The following is an 18349-nucleotide window of genomic DNA, read 5'->3' as shown; positions in this document are numbered from 1 at the left end:
ATAGGGGAGAGGCGTTGTGCCGTGAGGTGTTGCTTTATCTGTTTTTTTGTTACCAGGTTTTCTGTTTACTTGAGCGATATGAGACAAAAGGGGGTTCCGTGCAATTAGGGCTCTATATAATACTGGACGCTTTCTTGAATTTATTCTGGATTTGGAGACTGTGAAAATACCCCTGGTGACATGTCTGGTGAGATAATTGTGTCAGAGCTGTGTGTAAGTTGACTATGCAAACAATTTGGGATTTTCAGGACATTGTTTCTTATTAAAAAAAAGAAGTGATGCTGTCAGTCTCTCCTCAAATCTTAGCCAAGAGAGATTGCCGCTCTGTTCTGGCCCAGCTGCAGCTTAACTAGGTTTTTCCTTGCAGCACTGGACCACACGACTGGACAATAATCAAGATTAGACAAAACTAGAGCCCGCAGAACTTGCTTTTGGAGTGTGGTGTCAAAAAAGCAGAGCATCTCTTTATTACTGCCAGACCTCTCCAGTGTGTAGGAGGATCCTCCCTCCTACACACTGCTGCCACATGCCTATAAGCTTGACACCTTTAACAAGGTAATGTATTCGGCACAAATGCTGATATAGGATAATATCCTACCATCACTTTGTTGGCCAAAGACTCAACATCAAAACAGCAGACAACGACTCTTCTGTTTCACCACTCATGCCACCCTGTCTGCATCGCACCAAACGACGAGCATCACAAAAACTGGGAATCTTCCCCTTCGGTTGGTCAGCTTTCACATTTACCGCAACCCCAGTAATCACTCCACTCAATGGCGCCCTTTTCTTGAGAGCAAGACAATTCACATCTCTTGCCCTCATTTATTTAAAGTGGAGAGCCTGCTACATCTGACCAGCAGAGAACTTCGCCACACCTATCGCCTCCGATACTTCGCCCTCATTCACTTCCATTTCTCCTCGTCTTCAACTCACTCTGCTTACACTTTCTACCATTCTTCCTTAACAAACCATCTCCCCTTTTTCCCGCCATTTTCAACCGACTCAAGCTCACCCTCTTCCTCCCATTCTCTCTCTTAGACCTCCTCTGCCTCTCTTTTTCCCTCCATCCCTCCTCCATATTCTAAGTATAACGCTCCTTATGAGAATTACTGCACTTCTCCTGACGTACATCTTGTTCTTGCCTTGTCAAGGGATGCCATTTAACCGCCTGTCACAATCTCTGTACAATCAGCACCTCGGGATGTAGCGTTTCAACAGTGCATCCCATTTATAAAGCCTTTAGTGTCCGACCATAAACGCTTCATATTTGAGCATTTCCTCTCAAAATGTTGGACCCTACTTTTTCAAAATACTATTTCAAATAAATAGCAAACATTTGGTATTGCTAAATATGCATAAAAATCATCTTGTTTTATTAAAATGTTGATATTTACCCCAAATTTGTACAGTACACTCACAAAAAAAAGAAAAAAAATGGCACACTCACTGTTCATTGAGATGTTTATTAGTTGTAAACATTAAGAAAATACACTTTCTTGCGTCACCCCTCTCTGAACAACCATTTCAGATATATTTAACTGGGAAAATATAGTTCAGTTGGTTTTATTGCTATAACACAGTCGTACCTTAAGGGACAATGGAGGCTCAAACCTACAGGGACGATGATAAAACCATACATAGTTACGAAAATATACACAAACCGTACATAGACACACACATGCATAGCTTTATGCATTAACACAGGATAATAAAAACACATTCGTCAGAGAAAACACACTCTGGTATATATGTTTATATGTGTAAACACTTCCTTTTAAGTGTGTGTTAAAAGGTATACGTGCATCATGATGGCCACGACTATTTTGCCACATAAACACTTCCCCTATTAGCTCTAACAGAGCCAAGTAAAAATAAACTATGACACAAAGAGAGAAAGAGCTCTGACGGAGAGACACCGTACTGTGGTAACTGATAGATTTCAGACCAAAATGATCAGGGCAAAGCAATCAATCAATATTGGTGACAAGTCCCTTAGTTAACCCCAGACTACATCAAAATAAAAAAAACTTTAAAAAAAACTGACCAATCGAATCTTATCAATTCCTTATTATTTCCTATGAATAAATAACTACATTCCATTTCAGAGAGCCATAGCTATATAGGAAGTTAGTCAAGGCTTAGTATGTAGAAGCAGCGTGTTACAGCTTGTCATTACAGTACCATTACGTTCCATCTACAGCACAAGCAGCAGAGCAGAGTAGGAGTGGTCTGGTTGAGACACATTTAGAGCATGTCATATTTTAGCCATACCGAGAGTGGAGGTTACTGTAGATAAAGTGTAGGGAAGAAAGGTAAATGAGGCTCATGTAGCAGCATTGCCATTGCAATAAATAGTGAGTACTAAACTAACCTCAAAGCCTAGAATGTATTATTGTCAGAGATCTGGTTTCCAGGACACAGATTAAGCCTAGTTCATGTAGATTCTCCATTGAGCACGCTTTTCAGTGCAGAACTTGGCTTAGTCTGTGTCTAGCAAACTGGACCAGAATGTTTTGTTATCAGTATAATCACTTAATTTGTCTTTTCTTTGAACTGTCTTAGTAACATACTGTGAGGCCATGCCAGGTGGTGAGGAATAAGAGTTAGTGATCAAGACACATGAATAGACTGAAAGTAAGAAGACATATACAGCACACCAGTCCCAGGGTTACAAGACCCTCCGTTCACACCAGTCCCAGGGTTACAAGACCCTCCGTTCACACCCGTCCCAGGGTTACAAGACCCTCCGTTCACACCAGTCCCAGGGTTACAAGACCCTCCGTTCACACCGCAGTTTGGTCCCTCAGTACAAGGGAGCACATTTAAAGCACAATGCAGTATGCTGTTGGGTAACACTTCACTTGAATCCTCCGTCATAAGAGCTACATAGCATTATCATAATCATGACACGACGGACGCAATAAACCGCCGTGACAGCTGATGCTCATGCCATCTCTTATGTCAAAATTGTAAAAAGTGTGACGGAGGGTTGTAACACTCAGAAACTAAGTAGCTGACTACAGTCCTTCGTCAACCCTAGGAAGCGCCACAGTACCATCTTTCGGGAATAAAGGAGACAGACTACTGGCTCATGAGTGCACAGCACCGCTGTCATATTCAGTCATCCTAGGTGTCTCTGATCTGAGGGAATTCCTTGTAGATCTCCTGCACTATTAGCTTATCCATCTGTTTGGCCGTGGCCCCGCCCTCGTCCGCTCCCGAGTCGTCCTCTCTTAGAATCCTTTGCAGCGCGCCCTGCAGGTCGGAGAGGCGGTGCCGGTGCTCCAGGTAGTCTGTGGAGCGCATGACGGAGTGCATGAGCGCGAGGTACTCCATTCTCAACTGGGAGGAGGAGGGAAAAAAGAAAGAAAGATCGGAAGGCAAAAGAGAGAGAGAGAGGTCATTAACACAGTCATTATACAGCAGACAATCGCTTTCCTGTTCGGGATGATGTCATGGCGAGGGTTCCTGCTGGTGTAACAGTATAACTTTAGTCCGTCCCCTCGCCCATACCCGGGCTCGAACCAGGGACCCTCTGCACACATCAACAACAGTCACCCACGAAGCATCGTTACCCATCGCTCCACAAAAGCCGCGGCCCTTGCAGAGCAAGGGGAACCACTACTTCAAGGTCTCAGAGCGAGTGACGTCACCGATTGAAACGCTATTAGCGCGCACCACCGCTAACTAGCTAGCCATTTCACATCGGTTACACTGGCTGGCCATTGGAAAGAGGCGTGGTGTGTGTGTGTATCAGTCTCACCTTTTCCCCAGGTGAGAGGTCAGAGATGCATCGAACAGCGATATCTATCATCACCATCATGTCCGCGCGGTAGAAGATGTTAGCAGAGTCTCTGCTGGCGAAGACATCCTGCAGGAACTTAAGAACTGAGTGTGGGGCAGGGGGAGCATGTTTAAAGACACACACAGGGTCATCTGGAGAGGAGAGAAAGACCAAGTAAGAGAGAGATAAAAAGAGAAAAAGGAAGCATAGAATGTAAAGACAGAAATCAAAAGGCAAAGGAATGAGAGTAGGTTTGGGAAAAAATTATTGAATTGAAATGAAATGAATTGAATTGCATTGAATAAAATCCATGGTAACAAGTGTGTGCCTCACCTCCTCGGTTTAGTAGCAGCACTATTTTCTCAGAAAAGAGCTTCACGTTTTTCTTGATCAAAGTCTGCATTATCACGTTGCTGCTGGGCACTGAGAGAGAGACAGAACATACAGTACCCACCTTCAAATACCACACTTTACACTACCACAAATACCACACTTCGAAGGTCAAACACACACAGTTAAAGTCATTCAAAATCTTTCAAAAGAGGAATTGGGTCTCCATTATCCCAAAGCATAAAGCAGTCAATAGGGAACATTCCCGATTCACTATTCTGATAGCACATTAAAGGGGCCCTTCACCATTTCTTCATCTCGCATTGAACACGAGGTTGAAAAGTAGTGAAGTAGCCCTTTAAAGTGGCAATCCGCAGTTGAAACACTAACGAAGAGTTTACCCGCCAATGTTTCGGGAACAAAGCTGAGGGGTGGGGCTGGAGAATTGTAACCACTCTCACATTTATAGACAGATCTATGGATGCAAAGAATGACCATCCATGATATAACAGTTATAGTTTTAACCTTATTTTGAGACTACACAGTGTTTGTTTACTACTACTTTTGTTTACAAACATTGGAGTAAAACAAGATTATACTTTGGGTTCTGACGGGGTACGACAGTTTAACTAAGCTCGTCATGAGGCGTTTACAAGTTATATCCTTCAGGAATCAATGGGTACATATTAATCACTTAGAAGTGACGTCCAAAATGGATGCAGCAACTGCAGATGGCCTCTGCCGACTCACCTGTGAGGTGCAGGTTGAAGGCCAGGATGAGGTTGACGCAGAGGTCAGAGAGCTGTTCCGTGGGGTCAGAGGGAAGACCCTCCTCTACCACATCTAGCAGGAACTGAACAAAGCTAGCGTTTAAGTGCTCTGCGCAGGGAGGGATGGAGAGAGAGAGAGAGAGATGAGAAAATGTCAATTCTATCAATCAATCTATACATTTTGGACTTTTGCTTCTATAGCTGATACATTTGGCTTTTAAAGTAATATCGTGGTGATATTTAAGAGGGTTAGGGGATATTGCACGTACCATAGTGGTGATATGGCACCTGCTCCCCCATAGAGAAGATCATAGTCAGGACCAAGGCTGTGTAGCACATCTTCTGATGCTCTAATGAAGGAGATGCAGGCGCACACACACATTAATGAAGGAGATACAGGCACAGATATGCTGAATAATAAAGGCTGAATCAGAAAGACATAAGGAAGGACACAGAGGTCCGAGAGAGAGAGAGAGAGAGAGAGAGAGAGAGAGAGAGAGAAAGGCAGAGGAAGAAAGAGAGCGAGAGAGAGGAGGCCTCCTCACCCTGTGTGTCAGTCTGCAGGTCTCTGGCCAGCTCCATGGGCAGGATGGAGTTGAGGAGGGTGGAGATGAGGGCAGAGTCCAGGCTACACATCGCCCCAAACACCTTGAGCAACAGCAGGCGTAGAGACACTCGGTGCTCCTGCACAGTGGCACACAGAAAGTAACACAGTTACACATCGCTTACAATGTGCCAGTGGGACGTCACTCAATATATGATAATGAAGTACATTCCTAGCACCAACAACACATTTAACAATAGTGCGGTCCTCTTGGGTGGGCAACAGGAGAACAGTAGTGACGGTGTGGGAGTAGAATCTCTTACCATCTGATAGTAGGACACTAGTGACAGCACTGGCTCAGAGTGGTTGACCCTGCACATCCTCTTACACACCACTGGATCTGCATCCGTCTGGACGGACACACACACATAAACACACACACTTCCTTAGATCCAACAATTACCAAAGGTCTCAGTGGTCATCTCACATCAAACCCCAACAGGTAATCAAGGAAAGTGTTTGGCTCCGTCCCAAGCAGAACCCTATTCTCCATATAGTGCGCTAAACAGGAAATAGGGTGCCTTTTTGGGGACACAGACTATCCAGGTGCCAGCCCTGAGTCAACTGTCCCCGAGTTCACATGTCTCACCAGTATCTTCAGCAGCTCCTCCAGGTAACATGCGATGAGGGAGTGGTCTTCATAAAGGGCCCAGCTGCGCTGCTGAGAGTCGTCAACGTGACGGGCGAGGTCGCCTAAGATGACCTCCAGGCGCTGTTCATCGTGACACACTTGTCCCTGTGGCAACGCAGATCTCTGATCCTACAGGGAGAGGTCGGGGGGGGGGTATGTATGTTACGTGCATGTGGAATCTGTTTGAGCTGACAGAGCCACTTCGGATGGAAACATTGTCACAGTTATAGTCGGTATAAAGAGCATTGTAGTTTTCAGGCTTTCCGGGTTTCTTTGTGTACAGTTTCTTGTCGGGCGTGGATGTATAACGTGCGCATTTGACAACGTCACTTCCTAGAGCAGCGGTCGTCAACTAGATTTCAGCCGCGGGCCCATGTTTCTTTGAGTGAATGGTCAGGGGGCCGGTATATAATTTACAATTCATTTGTAGACCGCAAATTGACGGCAAGAAGCCCAAACATAAATAATATTTGACCCAAACGTAATAATTTGATACAACAGTAGCTAAGATGGGGAGAAGTCTGTCCACAATAAAGCGCTACTCTGCCTTCTTAACAACACTATCAACAAGGCAGGTCCTACAGGCCCTAGTTTTGTTGCACCGGGACTACTGTTCAGTAGTATGGTCAGACGCCACAAAGAGCGACTTAGGAAAATTACAATTGGCTCAGAACAGGGCAGCATGGCTGACCTTTAAATGTACAAGGAGAACTAACATTAATAATATGCATGTCAATCTCTCATGGCTCAAAGTGGAGGAGAGATTGACTTCATCACTCCTTGTTTTTGTAAGAAGTGTTGACATGCTGAATGCACAGAGGTGTCTGTTTAAACTACTCGCACACAGCTCAGACACCCATGCATACCCCACAAAACATGCCACCAGAGGTTTCTTCACAGTCCCCAAGTCAAGAACAGAATCTGGGGGGCGCACAGTACTACATAGAGCAGTTGAATCAGATTTCAAAAACAGATAAAAATACACCTTATAGAACAGCGAGGACTGTGAAGAGACATACACAGGATACGACACACGCTCTACAGTACACACACGTACACATGGATTTTGTCATGTAGATATGTGATAGTAGAGTAGTGGCCTGAGGGAACACAATGTGTTGTGAAAGGTGTTATGAAATGTAATGTCATGTAATATATTTTTTCTTGTATATAACTGCCTTAATGTTGCTGGACCACAGGAAGAGGGAGCCTTAATACAAATCTTGCTTACATTTGTATAGGATCGCATAATCTCTATTATTACTTTAGAACAGATTTCTAAAATTATAATCAGTTTGAGCTGATTTGCTGGTGTTTTTACAGTCTTTTATGTCCAACAATAAAAACATTTTTAATTTTTTTTAAATGACTCTGAAACTTAAAATCATTGCAGCCCAAATTCGGTCAGAGGGCTGCCAGTTGGAGAACCCTGTTCTGGAAGGTGTGGTTATAACACATTCCTAAAATTGAAATTCCATATATTGGAGCAAGTTAGTTGACATCCTACAACTACACGGTTACGTGACTGACCTTGCTCTCTACCAATGAGAGGAGGACCTTCTCTAAGGCAGAGGAGGCTTGAGGAAGGGTGGTCTGCAGGTGACCCACGACCACACCCACCGCCACCCGAGACAGCTCGTAACTCAGGCCCGTGTTGCTCCGAACCAGCTCAATAAGCTCCGCCCCTGTTGTCCCGGGAACAGGCTCTGAGTAAGAGGGGCTTCCGGGGGTGCTTTCAGCGACAGAGGGCGGGGCAAGAGGCCAGTCGGTTTCTGTTTGGTCCTCGGTGCTGGGCTGTGGTGGTGGAGTGGGCTGTGGTGGTGGAGTGGGCTGTAGTGGTGGAGGTTGGGGGCATGGCCCTTCTTTGAGGGAACTGGTTGGGGAGAGGGGGTAGAGGGGAGCAGGTCGTCTGGAGGATGGGGTGGGGGCTTCACACGGCTTGGCACTGGGGGCGGGGTGCTGGCAACGCTTGTCAGGCTGACATCAGAGGACACCACCGAGTGGGAGGAGACAGAGTCCAGGGAGGCGGAGCTGACCGAGGGGGACACGCCAGTCCCGGCAGGAGGGGTAGGGCCAGGAGGAGGAGGAATGGAAAATTCTGCTGAGAAAGAGAGAACAAGGAAAACTAAGGAAGTGCGGGAGAGGATAGAGTCCGTGTAGAAGTAATGTTGCAGTAGACTGCATGAGTAGTGTATATGTGTGTGTGTGTGCGCTTGTGTGTGTGCGGATAGAAGATGAGTAGTTCTGCGTCTCCATTGTGATGGTGAGACAGTCACCTGGGCGTCGGCTGGCTCTTTGTTTCTCAGGAGGGGGAGGGGTTATGGGTGCTGCACGGCGGGGCTGAGGAGGCACCTGCAAGAGAGGAGAGTAAATCAGAGTAAATATCAGGATATTTATGTACATGCACTTGTCTCAGGTTCCTCAAAAAATGGACTATGAAGTATTCTTGCTCAGGTGTGTACGAATACTAGTCTGCAATACCTGGTAAAGCCCTTGAACATTGTCGGTACTCTCTGACAGGGTGCGGCTGACACCATTGGGTGGTTGAGGGGTGTGGCTGAGGGACAGTTCGCTGGTAGATGAGGGCAGGCCCTGCTTGTGACTTGATGGAGTTGGACTTCGCCTTGACAGGGTCTCCTTCCTGTGATGGATCAACTTCCTGTTCCAGACAGACACAGAGAGAGAGAGAGAGAGAGAGACAGTAGCTATGTCTGAAATGGCATTTAATACTACTAAAATAGTGGACCAGGCTATATAATGAATAGGGGGCTATTTCAGATGCAGCTTATGAAGAGAACTCATCAAGATGCAGAAGATGCACCAATCAGGAACCTGCAGTATGACAATTCTACATAGTGACCATTCAAAATCTGACAACATGAGACGAGTTTGCATGCGTGGTTGTGTATGGTATAACAATAGGAGCAGGGCCGTGCACAGACCTTTTCAGGGGACAGGTGCTCTGAAATGCCTCTGTAACCAAAACATTTTTTTTGTTTTAACCTAGGCCAATTTATTTCTGCAACACACTCAGTCATCATCACAAATTGTAATCAAGCTAGTTACAGTGCCTCCTAAAGACATTATTGACATTGTGAAAAAAAAGGGTGGGCTCACTTACGGGAAAACACACGTATTTGACGTGTACACATGTGTAGTGTTCCAAAAACACATGTTTTCATGTGATCTTGTGTGAAGTTAATGTGATAACATGTGACAAAATGTCAAGCAACGTGATAACATGAAACTACACGTGAAAGCGGGCCCGATTTCATGTGAAATCATGTACACGTAAAATCATGTGGGTTTTCTGTAAAGTCCATCAGCTGATCATGACGTTGATGACTGATGTAAAATCTGCTAGTTAGCTAGCTTGATTTATTTTACTGATTGTGATTTACCTCTGCGTCATTCAGAAAGACATTCCACTCCAGCACAAGAAATAGGATTTTGACACCCACCATCTCAGATTGTTCTAAAATAATCCCTGTAGTTAGAAACAGACAAGACCAGAATTCCTGCAACATTATTTTGTTGAAATATATTTTGATCTCTGGGAAATTAAGCTAAATGATTTCACACAAATTGGCCCTTTTCATTTATAGAATTTATAGAATTTCTAATAAATATAGTAACTAACATCCGATTTGAGACCAAAAAAAAATGCCAAAAGCCACCCACCCACGGACCCACCACACCCCACACCAAGCCTACCCTAACGGCAAGTATACAGTATAAGTTCTCTATGTTTGACAAGTAGTATAAAGCTGAGGCTTGGTGTATTGTTTATTCATACTACACTGACCAAAAATAACAATTAAACATGTAAAGTGCTGGTACCATGTTTCATGAGCTAAAATAAAATATCCCAGAAATGTTCCATACGCACAAGAAAGTGTATTCTTCTCAAATTTTACATCTCTGTTAGTGATCATTTCTTCTTTGCCAAATTAATCCACCAAACAGACAGGTGTGGCATATCAAGAAGCTGATTAAACAGCATGATCATTACACAAGTGCATCTTGTGCTGGGGACAATACAATTCCTTTCTAAAATGTGCAGCTTTGTGACACAACGCCGAAGATGTCCTAAGTTTTGAGGAAGTGTGAAATTGGCATGCTGACTGCAGGAATGTCCACCAGAGCTGTGCCAGAGAATTTAATGTTCATTTCTCTACCATTTGCCGTCTAAAACCTTGTTTTAGAGAATTTGGCAGTACGTCCAACCAGCCGTCGTGTGGGCGAGCGGTTTGGACAAACTGAATTGCATTCATGGAGGACTGGCTTGACTTACGAGGATGACCACACCATTTATTTTCTACATGAGAAAAAGCTATTGGTTTTCTACCCAATGTTGCAAAAAACAAAAAAAAAAATGGTGATCTACTTGATAAATACAAGAGACCAGTAAAATTAATAAAAGGGTGTGGCAGTAGCAGGAACAGCAGCATCTAGTGGGCAAAACGGTGTACTTTCAATTTATGAGGGGAAATGCAAGCAACTTCAATGGCTAATTTCTCTGAACGTGGAGGCATCATTAAATTCACTGAGATGACATATTATGAATAAACAAAACTCCAAGAAATACACTACTTGTCAAACATAGAGAACTGATACTGTATACTAGCCGTTGGGGTAGGCTTGGTGTGGGGGGTCCGTGCATGACTTCATTGTTATGAAGAGATTTGTTCCAAATCGGATGTTGGGTTCTATATTTATTGAATATTATATGAATCCTATCAATTGAAATGTCCAATTTGGGTTCAATCAATTAGCTTAGTTCAAATTGTCTTTCAACAAATGTAGCAGGAATGCTTATCGTATCTGTTTCTAACTACAGAAACAATTTCAGAACAATCTGAAATGGTGTCATGACTTGCTGAAATGACATGAAACGACTTGACGATGACTTGCGGGCAATGGGTTCCGAACAAAAATGACCAAAACATTTTTGAAAAAATATAAAACACTTTCGGGGAATTTTACTACCCCCGAAAAGGGCTCTTTGGAGACTGGAAGGGCAAAGGGGCATGTGCTCTGCACAGGTAGAGCCCGATCTGTGCACGTGCCTGAATGGGAAAATGTGTGTGTATGCTAATGTTGCACTCACTGTAGCACGTCTCGCTGCTCCAGGTTGTATTTGCCCCCGTTCTTCATGGCCACGTTATGGATCCCTTCGATGGCCCTGTCGATAGACTGTAACACTTCATCCTGCTCCGGAGCCTGACAAACAGAGGAAAGGAGGGCAGGGAGAGAGGTTGAAAGAGAGTGAAATATTCATAATCAGCATTCATTATTATGAAACTGGAAACAAAAAAACAAACAAAACATTTGGCTGGAAGGCAAAATGGGACTCCGGGCGGAAAATCTGGGACAGCACAGTTATCTAACCAAAATCAAACCCTCTTGAACAGGAACATACTTACTACACGACCCAGGCAGGGACACACTCGGACAGACACAGCAAATCCCGCTGCAGTCAGAGAATCCACACTGAATATCGATCTGTTTCAGCATGGTTTCATTTGACGGATTAGTCAGGTGAAATTTCAGCAAAACACACTCAGAAACAAGCAGTTCACACTGACTCAATAAAAGTGCATTGGAGCATCCATCTGTGTGGCTATTTTGATGTGATTTGAAAGTAAAGGGCTTTATGTTTCTAGAACTGTATCTCAGTAGAGAATTGATTCACGTTTAGATGGAGCATTTGACTAAGGAAGAAAAAAAATCCCCATCAAAATCCGTCAGTTTAAGCTCGAGACAAATGCATCTCAATCTACTGCATAAGCCAATGCCGGCCTTCCTCACCTGCGGTCGAAGTTGGCCGAGCTACACCGGTGTTTGCCAGACCATGAGACCAGTGGCGATTTTAGCATGTAAATCTTGGTGGGGCAAACAAACAAAAACATTTTGGGGGGGATGCGTGCCAGCAAAGCCACTACTACACAACAGAACACTAAACAATACATGAATTGCACTATAACAGTGACAAACAGTGCCCACAAACTGTTAGGACCTACATAATGCTGTCCCAACACCTTAACACTGCTATCCCTGGCTATCAGCGGAGCCTTATCTGGCAGCGAAACAGTTAATTTAGACAAATTGACTTTAAAAAAAACATAGCTGATATGGCTGACTTGCTTAAACAAATGTGGTTTCTACTGACAATTAAAATGTACAAACTATGGCATAAGGGAACGATGAGCGGATAAGAGGCAACACGTAACTTCAATTAAGACATTAATGAGCGAGCTAGGAGGGACGTAGTCAATATAACTATATGTTCAGCACTTTTGAAATGTACAGCAACAGAATTCATAACATTGGCGTTCTTACAGTGTTCTCCCTGTACACCAAGTCAGATCCATATGATAAATAAAGGGGGCATATAAGCAGACAATGAAAGCTCTTACAATATTCACTGATTACATTTCTCTAAAACAGGTTATAGGCTGCATGTGCACCACCAAGTCTGAACAATAGGCAGAATTAAGTAGTATTACTTTCTTAGCTACAGTATACATTTCTCCCTGGCATATTACATCATTCATGCAGCAGCATACAACACATTTTTGGACTCGCCTTGTTGTGCTGTGCTTACTTAAACAGGACAGTGGCACAGCGGTCCTTTGTGGGCAAATTTTGCCATCAAAGTCTGGCATTCTCTGGATTTTTGGGTGGGAACTCGGAGAAAAAAACAAGGTCGAATCAGGATGACATCAGTTATCTTCAGGTCGTAGCTCTAGAAAGAAGCCCGAGTTCCCGATTTACAATTCTGAGTTGGATGACCATTCAAAACGTACTTTCCCAATCAGAGAGTCCCCCCCCCCATGTTGAATGTTTAGCATTTTAAACTTGGAAAAGAGGCCAGTAAACCCAGATTTGGGACCACACATCCACTCCACTGAATAGCAGGCTAGTGATTGCATTGTAATGCTTGCAGTTAGACTCTGATTCCTTACAAACCACTCATTGTTGAATTTGCGATTTTCAACTTATTGTGTAATGTTTATGTCCAATGGCCGATGAGCACTGATGAGTTTTATCTATAATTTTTCTTCATATAACATGATTAAAAAAGATTTGTCAATAGATTGTTGACTTGACTGATAATGATGACTGCGAGCTAAGATTTTAAAAGTATAATGTTAACATTGGTCCAATCAAAGCTACAGCAGATATAACATGATATGACATTTTATCTGTGGCCAATGACATTGAGCCTTCTTGGATGGTCACTTCTAATGTAACTATGGCAGCACCCAAGGGGCTTGAATTTTCAAGGTCTACCCTTAGATTTGGAAGGGAGGTAGTGTCCCCATGAGTGACAGAACACTGAGCATCTAGAGAACATTACCTCTACGCTCTGTATTTTCAGCTGGCTGCTCCACAACCATAGAAAGCACTGAGCTAGGCTGAAACACCAACCTTACTCAAGAAAGCAAAAAAAGAGACCATGTTTGTATGGAGGGTTTATAAACTCAATGATTCCAAAAATATTGTTATGAATTGAACTTAAATTAGTTGACTCTTCACATGGGATGATTTCACTGAACAACAAAAGAAAGGGAATATTGAATGATCCCCAATGATCCGTCACATCTCCCAAAAACATTTTCAACATAGATATGTAAAATGATAGTCTAGAAACTAAAGCTATGGTTGTCTTCCTCTCAGACTTCCATATATTCTCCCTGGACCTCCTCAATGTCCACCTCTTGAACATCAGACTCTGAGGCCCCATCTTCACTGTCACTTTCCAACCTTGTTGAGGCTGGCTCGTTGTCAGGCTCAAAAAGCCTGAAACTTGCCTGGATGCCGACCAATGTTCACCCCTTGTATTGGATAGCCTGTTGCATGCTTTGGTGTGTGTGTTCCCAAACAAGGACCAGTTGCGCTCTGAAGCGGCTGATGTTGGTGGGATTTGGAGGATGATGGAGGCAACAGGGGAAAGAGCTTCAGATCCACAAAGGCCCTTCCACCAGGTGGCTGATGAGATATGTTGGCACGACTGCCATATTGCATCTCCATCCCAAAGCCCTTGCATGGAAGTGTACGTTGCCAGACTGCCAAGAATCTTATCCTTATCCAGGCCAAGGAGGCAAGACACGGTAGTGATGACACTATAGGCCTTGTTGATCTCTGCACCAGACAGGATGCTCTTGCCAGCATATTTGGTGTCCAACATGTACAGCTGCGGCTTGTATGGGCTTCAGGCAGAAGTCTTCATGCTTTTTGGTGTATTTCAGAACTGCAGTTTCCTCTGCTTGGAGCAACAGTGAAGTGGGCAGGGCAGTACAGATTTATTCTCTTACATCTGCAAGCAAAGTCTAAACATCAGATAGGATGGAATTGTCTCCCTCAACCCGTGTGCAATGGCTATTGCTATAGGTTTCAGGAGTTTCAGGCTGCTTCCCACTCTCTCCCAAAATACATCATCCAGAAGGATACTGTTGATGGGGCAGTCCATATCGGCAGACTGTGATATGGCCATTTCTTGGAAAGACTCCTTCCCCTCCAGGAGACTGTCAAACATGATGATAACACCACCCCAAAGGGTGTTGCTGGACAGCTTCAATGTGGTGCTCTTATACTTCTCGCTTTGCTGCTATAACTTGATGACCCTTCACATACATAACCATTTCCTTGGCTCTCTTGTAGAGTGTATCCATTGTTTTCAGTGCCATGATGTCCTTGAGGAGCAGATTCAATGCATGAGCAGCACAGCCAATGGGTGTGATGTGATGGTAGGACTCCTCCACTTTAGACCAAGCAGCCTTCATGTTCGCAGCATTGTCTGTCACCAGTGCAAATACCTTCTGTGGTCCAAGGTCATTGATAACTGCCTTCAGCTCATCTGCAATGTAGATACCAGTGTGTCTGTTGTCCCTTGTGTCTGTGCTCTTGTAGAATACTGGTTGAGGGGTGGAGATGATGTAGTTAATTATTCCTTGCCCACGAACATTTCGACACCCATCAGAGATGATTGCAATACATTCTGCTTTCTCTATTATTTGCTTGACCTTCACTTGAACTCTGTTGAACTCTGCATCCAGCAAATGAGTAGATAAAGCATGCATGGTTGGAGGGGTGTATGCTGGGCAAAGAACATTCAGAAATCTCTTCCAATACACATTGCCTGTGAGCATCATGGGTGAACCAGTTGCATACACAGCTCGAGCAAGACATTCATCAGCATTTCTCTGACTACGTTCCTCCATTGAGTCAAAAAACCTTCTGATTCCAGGAGGACCATGAGCTGTTGCTATTGATAAGGCGTCTGATTCATCATTTTCACCTAGAATAGAAGTAGAGGGACTTTTGTCAGAGGTTGCTTGTTGTGAGCGCTGAGTGAACTTTATGCACTTGGCAAGATGTGTTGCATTCTTCACATATGATTTGGCACAGTATTTGCAAATGTACACAGCTTTTACTTCTACGTTAGCTGCAGTGAAATGTCTCCAAACATCAGATAGTGCCTGTGGCATTTCCTGTAAAGATTAGGAAAACATTTGTAAAAAAAGAAAAAGGAAATACAATTCCATGTACAGATAAATAGTTAGCAGTTAGATTAAACAATTCCTTTGTAAGATAAATGTTTTAAAATGAAACATGTATGGAAATTGGTGAATTAACACTCCTCAGTTAGCAGGCTCCAGCAAGCTAAAACCCACATGGTAGCAAAAACCAACTAGCAGAAATTGTTAACAAGCTAGAAATTATTTAAACACACTTTTCTATAGGCTACTATTTACTAGTTAACAAAAAAATATGTATGCCATAAATATATTTACCCCACCCAGTCTTGTAATCAAAACTTACCAGAAAGCATGTAGTCCTTGGCTCAGACAGTGTAGTAGTGTGGGCTCAATAGCATCTCATTAGTGTGCAAGATCTTGAGAATCAGCTGCACATGTGATGGAAGAATGCACTGCGCATGCAGAGGGTTGCAATTCCATTGAATTGGGGATAGTTTAACCAAAATATGCCCCAAGACCTAGAATTGCCTTATGTGTATACCACAAAAAAAGGTTCACTGCTATAAGCTAACTTTTCTTGATGAATTTAAGCAAAATTCCTGGGCTTAATTTTCCGGAAATTTACAGGATAGTTTCCGACCCTTTGCAACCATAAATATGACTCCACTGTGGAAAGGGGACACTCTCACAAACACGATGGTGTAACCCATACAAATGAATGGAAGTATGGAGGTCGGTTTGAGTCCACAAAAATAAGAGGTTAAATATGTATCTGAAAAAACAAAAAGTATTTCCTGAGCCATTAATGAATGTGTTATTCAATGCATTTCTACTGGCTAAAGTAGTAGTTTTTCTTATACCTAAATGGGTCCTAAAGTTCATTTTTTTAAGGAGCAAAGGTAGGCTCCTTAAGAGTACATCTCGGGCTAATGGATGCATGCATGAATCTGTGAGAGTAGCTGTATTCTGTCACAATCTAAGCATAGCTCTAACTCAGGGGTTCGCAAACGTTTTCACTAGGGGCCCCCCTTCCAGCATTGGGGAACATCTCACGCCCCACCTGCCACGCAAGTGCCAGATCTATTTTTATGGGCACAAGTACTGTTCATGACACAAACTGTGCACACCTCTCTTGTTAGTGGAGAACATTTAGCAGGTTGTGTACTGTATTTGCTCTAATCTCACATCAGTCACGAGATCTGAGATGCGCGTGACACACAAATGACAGACGCTGCGCCACATTTTCATGCAATTTTGGCTTATATCGCAACGACCCCTGCGGTGCACACCCAGATGGCATTGCGAACTTGCCAAGCCTCTCTGAGCCTCTCTCATTAACCCATTTAAAACATTTTGATTTATTCTAAACATATTTTTGTTAACATGTACACGTTAGCATAGCGTATTGAATGTGGAAAATACTGTTTAACAATGCAGCAAAAAGTCTAGTATGATAATGTTTACATTCTGCTTTACTCATTTCATATGTATGTACTATATTCTATTGTACTGTATTTTAGTCAATGCCACTCCGGCATTACTCGTCCTAATATTTATATATTTCTTTATTCCATTCTTTTACTTTTAGATGTGTGTATTGTTATGATTTGTTAGATATTACTGCACGGTTTGAGGTAGGAACACAAGCATTTCGCTACACCCGCAATAAAATCTGCTAAATATGTGTATGTGACCAATAAAATTAGATTTGATCCATGAGAAATAACTGAGGCACAGGCAATGCAGTAGAGCAAAATTCTCCCATTCAGGGAGAACTGTCACATGAAAGCCACAAAAGTAACTGAAGTAAGGTCTATTGGAATGCACGCACCAATTGGACCTCGCCTCCTCGTTCAATTCTCTGTGGTCCACTCTTTTTTATCATGCTAACAAGCTAGCATGGAGGACCTGCTTGTCAAAATCCACGTCCCACTTTCACTAATCGAAAATCCGTGAAATTAAATTAAACCTACCTGAATCCTTTCGATGTAAGAAGCGGGAACGTAGCCGGTTTCGCCCGAACTGCAGCGCGATCCGAGCCACCAGTGTTTGTTGCTGCGTTCCAGGATCAGAAAGCCCTCCCCGGCCCCGAAGTGGAGCGAGTTGGGCTCCGCGGATCGGAAAGCATACAGAGACCGATACATAGTTATTCTGTTTTAAATCCCGTGTAATTCCAAAAAAACACCGATATGACTGTTTCAGCAAATGCACAATTAGCTGGTTCAGTAAATAACTGATGTACCCAGTCTACGGTAATTTTAAATAGATATTTACGACTTCGCGAATGATTCTCCTGCTTTCTATTTACATTGTAAAATCCAATTTGCGACTTGACCGTTTCAAGCTTGTCCCGAAAACACAGTAGGGTGCGCGCACGCACCCACGTAGAATAACACACAAGCGGGCACGCCTCTTTGGTATTCAGGCGAATTCATCAATGGCAGAGGACGAGAAGCCTCCTCCGACAGCTATCGTTCTTTATTGTTTTGCAATATAATTCCACCGCATGCAAGCTTGCTTCACATATAGGGCCATAATTATGACTGTCCATCCTATCATGTTCCATTGGAGGACATGATTGGAAACTTTTTCCAGATTAGAAATATATACTTTTTAATGTGCTTTATAATGTTGTTATTTTTTTACCACATGCAAGTAATCTTCCTCCTCTGCCATTGATACAATTAATCACTGATTTCTAGAATGTATCTACACAAAACCCGTTACATTATAAAATAACCG

The 18349-nt window shown here is 43.3% G+C and overlaps 1 protein-coding gene across 1 annotated transcript; it reads right to left on the bottom strand.

Annotated features, from left to right (window-relative positions):
* Positions 1–1452: 1452 nt before the first annotated feature.
* Positions 1453–18336, bottom strand: LOC135539689 (NCK-interacting protein with SH3 domain-like). The gene is given in 14 exon segments (XM_064965730.1): positions 1453–3345; positions 3767–3939; positions 4121–4210; positions 4868–4996; positions 5157–5237; positions 5433–5571; positions 5755–5841; positions 6081–6251; positions 7653–7964; positions 7967–8220; positions 8399–8474; positions 8604–8781; positions 11233–11345; positions 17581–18336. Coding segments are annotated over 14 exon segments (2190 nt in total). The 5' UTR covers positions 17752–18336; the 3' UTR covers positions 1453–3129.
* Between the last annotated feature and the right edge of the window lie 13 nt (positions 18337–18349).

Source organism: Oncorhynchus masou, chromosome 5 (assembly GCF_036934945.1).
Source record: "Oncorhynchus masou masou isolate Uvic2021 chromosome 5, UVic_Omas_1.1, whole genome shotgun sequence".
Lineage (NCBI taxonomy): Eukaryota > Metazoa > Chordata > Actinopteri > Salmoniformes > Salmonidae > Oncorhynchus > Oncorhynchus masou.
Note: the sequence above shows the minus strand (reverse complement) of the source record. Positions and strands in the feature narration are given on the sequence as shown.